The 7,358-nt window shown below is 39.5% G+C and overlaps 2 protein-coding genes across 9 annotated transcripts in view; one reads left to right on the top strand and one right to left on the bottom strand.

The window, feature by feature from the left end:
• LOC307132267 (interleukin-17 receptor E) overlaps positions 1 to 7,358 on the top strand; it is a 517,506-nt gene that overhangs the window by 372,959 nt on the left and 137,189 nt on the right. The window lies entirely within an intron of this gene.
• fgd (faciogenital dysplasia) overlaps positions 1 to 7,358 on the bottom strand; it is a 103,867-nt gene that overhangs the window by 43,074 nt on the left and 53,435 nt on the right. For 4 of the 8 annotated variants that reach the window (XM_079826450.1, XM_079826454.1, XM_079826451.1 and 1 more), the window contains 2 exons: positions 6,871 to 7,009; positions 1,491 to 2,040 (listed from right to left, as the gene is read on the bottom strand). In XM_079826450.1, coding sequence (XP_079682576.1) covers positions 1,491 to 2,040; positions 6,871 to 7,009 — 689 coding nt within the window. Of the gene's footprint in view, positions 1 to 1,478; positions 2,041 to 6,870; positions 7,199 to 7,358 lie in introns of those variants that run through there. The other 4 variants (XM_079826448.1, XM_079826453.1, XM_079826449.1 and 1 more) reach the window with 2 other exon arrangements.

Here is a 7,358-nt window from a genome sequence, read left to right as displayed (position 1 = left end):
CCGCCTTTTTGCCCATTTTCTGTTATCCGGGAGTGACGCGCGATGACGCGCTGCCAAGATGGCAACGGCCATCTCGTCCATACTTTGCGCTTCAGAACGGCTCATCAGAATCCTATGGGTGACGTCACGGACACAACGTCCATATTATTTTACAGTCTATGTTCATAACGCTTCGAAGCTTCATGATGCAGTGTTTTGAAATCGGTCATCACTATATAAGTCGTTATTCAGGGTTTTTTTTGCGCACAAAAACTATTCTTGTCGCTTAATAAAGTTATTGTAGAACCACTGTAGTGAGATGGATTTTGTAACGACATCTTTAGTAGCTTTTATGGGTCTTGAGAGTGTAAAGCACATTGTGCCAATGGAGGCCTTTCGAAGCCATCGGATTTCAACTAAAATATCTTCATTTGTGTTCCGAAGATGAACGGAGGTCTTACGGGTGTCGAACGACATGAGGGTAAGTAATTAATGACAGAATTTTTATTTTTGGGTGAACTAACCCTTTAAAAATGAATTCAGTGCCGTTCTTTGTTCATTTCTCAAAGAAAAGCTTAACTCCAAGTCTTCCAGAGTCGCGGCCAAAGCCGATTCGAAAGGCCAATGTTCGCCAGCTTCTTTGTTTTCAAGTAGCACGCGGAACCGCCGCAACTCTGCCGTCATTATGTTAAGCCCACCCACCGACTCTATACGCGATGTGATTGGCCTGACCAGAGTTTGGTTTTTCCAGCTCGCAGGCCAACGGAGAGTTGCTAGGCAACCCTGGCTGCAAATTATATTTGCTGCCGCTAGGGTGCGTCTAGATTTCTAGGCTACAAGAAGACATGAAAGAGAACTCAGTTTAGTATTCTCACGCTGTCTAAGAAGCGGCTTTCTGGATGTGTGCGTACACAAAACTTTCCACACATCGCTCGAGTAACGAAATTAGCTCTTTCTTACAGTTAAATATAAACGGTCAAGGCTTAAAGTTTCGTGCCCGATGCAGCGCTGGCCCGTCAGCTGTCCCGAGCCTCAATCATGTTCATGCATTGCTAGAATTCATAAAAACTGGCATGTGAGCTGGTTTCATATACTCGCCAATTTGCATTTTTCGCTCGGTGAGTGTTCATTTTAGGCCCTGTGTATAAGTATTGTTAATTGTTAGTTCATGTTAACAAATGGAACCTTATTGTGAAGTCTTACAGAACTGTTTTTAATAAGATAATGATAATAACCCTGTTTTAGGCCGTTCAGGGGTGCGTTTCCCAAAAGCATCGTTAGCCAAATTCGTTCGTTACCAACATTGTTAAAGATTTGTCACTTCCTGAAACCATAGTTCCAACGTACATTTGCAAACTCGTGTGATTGGAACTGCAACTCTCAAGCTGTGCTTAGAAGAGGTTTCTTGTGAAATGACATGTGGACTAAAACTGCAGAAAAGCGTAAGGGAACTCGCGTTGTACGGGAAATGTAGCCCAAACAAAGCTGAAGATGTGCACCTGTGCTCTTACTCTGAGATCCAGGCTCTCAGGATCTTCACTGCTCCCCTCGTCCAGGTCGCTGTCTTCGTCCTGCGTCGAGTCCCGCTTGTTCTCGGCGGCGGCGCATGACATGCTCTCGGTCTCGGTGGCGATGCTGTCGTTCCTGTCCTCCTCCTCCTCGATAGGCTCCTCATTGGGGAAGCCCTCGCCCTCCGCTCCGCAGGAGGGACTGTCGATGCCGCTGTCCCGGTTTGGGATCTTCCCGTTGGCTTCTGTGCCCTCGTGGTTCTGCTGCGGCTCCGCTACATCCTTACACTCGCCGTGATTACTCTCCACTCCACTGCTGGAATGCTTCTTATGCTCTTTTTGAAGTCTGTCTGCAATTTCGACGTCATTCGCCGAGTCCGTTTGGAAAGAGTTTGAGCTGGACAATCCCAAAAGCTCTGAGATCTCACTAGGTTTAAACACAAGTCCATCCACAGCGTCAAAGTTCCCAGAATCCTGTGCGGCCGGAGGCGGATTGGTGGCGTCCGGCTGCTGATCCATGTCGTTCCTTCGCTGGAGACCCAGAATCGGAAACCTTAAAAGATAAAGGAACAATCACAGTTTAGACCGTGTAAAATCACAGCGTTTAGCAACTTATCAACCGTTTTTAAGAAGAACGATAAAAACGGCCAATCAGAATAACACTTAAGCATTTAAAGAGACAGATGACAAAACTGCAGCACTTATAATAAATAGATTGTGATTGGTGTGGCCGATAATATAAGGTTACACTTTATTTTAAGGTGTCCGTGTTACAGTGTAATTATAAAAACAAGTTAATATATAATTAGGGTTAGGGTTTGGTTGCTTGTTTTTATGCATAATTTACTGTTATCACTAAAGGAAGCACATGTAAGATGTGTAACAGGGACACTGTAAAATAAAGTGTAACCTAATATAGTTATAGTTATCTTTATAGTTATTGTTCATGGTGTGAACGGCCCTTAACACTTTACAATAAGGTTGAGTTACTGTTGGTTAATGCATTAACTAACAATGAGCAACACTTTACTTTACAGTGACATTCTTACACATGTAACATATAGTACTATAGTAATAACTATTAATTATGCATAATTGCATGCAAATAACCCCTAATCCTAACCCTATAGTAAGTACAAGTAGTTCATTAACATTACTCAGTACTTAAATGTATAATTGCACTGTAACAATGACACTTTAAAATAAAATGTAACTATGTTTGTTATGGTATTTTTTAATCGTTAATGTTATTAATAAAAACACTGCTCATTGTTAGTTCATGTCAGCTCAGGTCCTTTAAATAATATTAACAGATACAACTTTTGAGTTTAATAATGTATTAGTAAATCTTGAAATTAACATAAACTTAGATTAATAAACTCTTCCGTATGTTAGTTCATGATAGCTAATATAATATTAACAAATGGAACCTTACTGCAAATTGTTACCAAACAAACACGCAACATTTTATTAAATTTTTTCTATTAAAATGCAAGTAGTTCGATTGTGTAAAAGTGGATGGAAAGATAATAAACAAAAATATGACACCAAAATGAACAAAAATGCCCACAAATGCTCGTGATTAAAGTGAAATGTGAAAATGAATGAAGTGTTGATGCTCATGTTTTTTCAGCGTTGAGCGTTTTAACCAATCAGAGCGTATGAAGGCATTGGCCAATCAGAGGCATTTAGATTCCACTGAAAAACAGTTTTTGTTCAGTCCATGACTAACTTATAAAACATTTTTATACTCTTTTAATCAACAATAATAACCCTTATTACAATATTAAGAGTGATAATCAACAATGTGTCATAATATTTATGCCCTACCCTATAATGAGATAGTTTACAGTGTCGTGTAAATACATGCAGCTTCTGTTCCACCTTTACACTGTAAAGATGGATTCTGTTGATGTTTATTATTATTATACTGGTAACTGTCTACAGTACTCTGACTGATTGAGGTATCTGGTTCAATTGAAGTATTTGACAAACTCAAGTCAACTCAGCTTTATTTCTACAGGAAAAAACAAAATCAATGATGAAAACATCAAATATGAGACAAATTCAAACTAAAGCAGCTCTAAAGGGACGATAGTGTCATTATTCAGACCAGCTCAGTGACAGTGTAAAGTTCATCAGCTATGAAACGAGTTCAATTCAGCTACAGAACACAATAGATTCATCATCAGATCTACTCAGTTCATATAGCAGATATAAAACCCAACACTGGTATATTTAATAAGCAGATGCACTGATATGAAAATTTTGGCCGATACCGATAACCGATAATTCTTTATATTTGACAGCCGATAACCGATATATTGGCCGACAAATCCAAATATTTATATAATTTTTAAGAGCCTGATTATAAACACAAAAGTATCACCATTAAAATCCTTGTCCCAAACACAATTATAAGTGACTCTAATTCATATTTCAAGCAATTCAAATCCATCATGGTGAACAGGGTGCATCTGAAGCGTCTCAGCTGAAGGAAATAATACATTACTTATCCGGCTTTAATATATCACCTACATTCTCTTATCTGACCGAATAACATTAAAAATGAACATAGATCGGCTGATACTGATATGGTGGCCGATATATTGCGCATCTCTAGCTGATAACGATAATTCTTTATATTTGACAGCCGATAACCAATATATTGGCCGATAAATCTAAATTAGGGATGCACCGATCCACATTTTTTCACTTCCGATCCGATCCCGATACCTGAATTTGGATATCGGCCGATACCGATACTATTCCGATACCAGAGCTGTGTTTGCTTTAATATTATTATTATCATTATTGTTGATTTTATATGATGCTGACATAAACTCCACTCAACAGGCAAGTATGATATGAACATAATAGTGACCCAAATTATCACGGTTATCAATTTATATTTGAAAATCAACAAACAAAAAATAAATCAAGCAGCTCTAAGCACTTTTTTAAGCTAGATTCTGTGAGATTTCCTTCCTTATAATGGCCGTCGTCAATGGCAACGCATAATGCATAAATCTCTAATATTATATCTGTAAATATATATTCTCAAGCAATATTCTCATCAGTGTTCTATCAGCTATGACACATTTAAATCTGGCATATTTTGTGTAAGAGCCCATACAGTATTCTTGTGAAATAAAGCATATATTTTCATATGATTTGACAGTTTATTTGATTAAATATCAAAAATACAAAAGGTGTGCATCATACCTTACACCTAGATGAACACTTTACAGTCAGTTTTATGATAAGTTATTCTCTTCAAATGCCATTTAAGTTAGAAACGTGTATAGCCTACCAATGTTGTATGTAACTTTAGAGACGGTCCCTAGATTCGCGAACGTCAAGCCAACCTAATGCCAGTCATATAAGATGCGCTGTGGTTCTGCTGTGTTTTGTTTGAAACTATTTTCGGTGCTGAAATATAACAAAAACTGTCAATCACTGTATGATGAACAAAACTCCGCTAATCTGAACGCCTCTGAATATTATATTCATAAACTCAATATAAACACGTGTGATTGGTTATAATGCGCAACGTGATTATAACAGATGGCTTTTGAGAAGACCATAATAAATTCAAAGTGGCTGGTGTTACACAGCCGAAATACACACGCAGATGGCGATTGTCAATGTCAAGCCCTGATTATTATCTCTTAAATGTCACCCTATTCTTGTCTGCTTTTTTAAATGTTTGATAGCGTTCGTTGTGTTGTACGACGCGAGGGAGCTTCCACCTCTCTGAATTACGGTTTTGCAAACATTGTCTTGCTCTGCGGTGTTTCCAGTGTGAAGTATTTCCACACAGCTGATGTTGGCTAGCCACAATGCTGCTCAATGATATCCTGCTGCAAACTGCGGAATGGATTTCCTGAGCGGGGGCGTGTCTCATAACTCTGTGTCTCATTGAGCCGTGCATCCGTTCAGGAAATCCATTCCATAGTTTGCAGCCAGCTAGCAGACAAGCCGGCGGGAATCACTTTTGACGTGGCTCATGGGTATCGGATTTCTCCGCAGGTTGGATCGGGAAAATCCGATACGTGAATTAAGCTGGTATCGGTCCCGATACCGATACTGGATCGGATCGGCCCCATCCCTAATCTAAATCCAAATGTTTATATAATTTTTGAGAGCCTGATTACAAAAACAAAAGTTTCACCCAAGCGGCAACCTCCCGCAGTTTCCCTTGAAGCCAATACGGAAGTGAATTAAACTGCAATTCATCGTCTGGCCACTAGGGACAGACTCCTCACTTCTGGAGGGAGAATCTCATTGAGCCTCATGTTAAAATGCCCAACTTTACAGCAGAATAAAACATGTTTACAGCCTGGTACAAATTTTGGCTAATTTTGCCCTTCATGACAACTGTGAGGGGATGAATTTTTTTATAACTCATTTGTTTACATTATATAAAGTTTTAAAGTCCTGCATAATTAAGGGCGTGGCCACTTTGAGTGACAGGTGGATAGCCATTTATCTGCTGTCTGTTAGTCATTGCGTCACCACAGCTCCAACCACGTCCCGCCTCTTTGACCATTTTCTTTTATGCGGGAGTATAAAAATGTTCAGTAAAAATAAACATATATCGACTGATATGGTGGCCGATATATATCTTGCATCCCTAACCGATAATTCTTTATATTTGACAGCCAATAACTGATATATTGGCCGATAAATCTAAATCCAAATGTTTATATAATTTTTGAGACCCTGATTACAAAAACAAAAGCCTCATCACCAAAAGTCATGTCCCAAACACACAATTATGATGTTCTCATTATGATTTTATCTAGCCTATATGACAGACTTAACTGTATTTTCCTTTTTGAAGTGATTTCAATCATATTTCAGGCAATTCAAACCCATCATGGTGAACAGTGCAGTGCGCATCTGAAGCGTCTCAGCTGAAGGATATAATACATTATTTATCGACTTTAATATATCGGACAAATTTTCTAATCAGGCCGATAACATTAAAAATAAACATATATCGGCCGATACCGATATGGTGGTCGATATATTGTGCATCCCTATTAATAAAGTAAATATTGACCCTTAATGGAAATGTTAATTTGTAGAGTTTTGTTAAGACACATGCACATTTTCTACACACTTTATATTAGGTGACTTTAACTACTATGTATGTACTTATTGTGCTGATGCTGTATAGTAAAGCACTTGTGGATACGGGTAAGTTTAGGACAGGTTTGCTGGTATGGGTAGGGTTAAGGGGTTGTAATTACAGAAATGCATGCATTTTTCAAATACAAGTACAATGTAAAAAACATGAATGTAAACAATAAGTGTTAGTAAAGAGCAGTTAAAGACACTTCATATAACGTGGGATGAGATTGGTTTGATCTCGTACCTGGAGTTGTGGAAGCTCTGGATGATCCGGCCCACACTCGGCCCCGCAGACGGGACTCTGGGTCTCAGGGGAGGACGGGGAAGGGGCCGGCAGGGCGCTGGAGGGACGCGAGCCTGCAGGTGCACAGGCTTAGGGGGCACTGAGAGACACACAGAGAGAGAAAACGCTCAGACAGACTCGATCACACTCCAGATCCTGCGCTCGCTCCCAAGAGACTCGCCCTCCATTCCGATCTGGCACCACAGGACAGTCACATGCAAACAACAATCGAAAGCCAGTTAAGCGTAAAAAGAAAGATGGAGACACTTCAGCTGTCCGAGAAACTGTCAGCTTCCTGAAGTGAGAACAGGAAGTGAAGATGAGCGTGCGAAAAGTGCTGTGGTTACGGAGCAAGATACAAACACACACACACACACACACACAAAAGAGTCAAGACGATGAAGTGTGTGTGTGCATGAGCGGATATACTGTTTCAAATGAGCATGAAT

This window comes from Gobio gobio (genome assembly GCF_949357685.1).
Source record: "Gobio gobio genome assembly, chromosome: 10".
In the NCBI taxonomy this organism is placed as follows: domain Eukaryota; kingdom Metazoa; phylum Chordata; class Actinopteri; order Cypriniformes; family Gobionidae; genus Gobio; species Gobio gobio.
The sequence above is the reverse complement of the archived record's forward strand: the minus strand, read 5'-3'. Positions and strand labels throughout refer to the sequence as shown.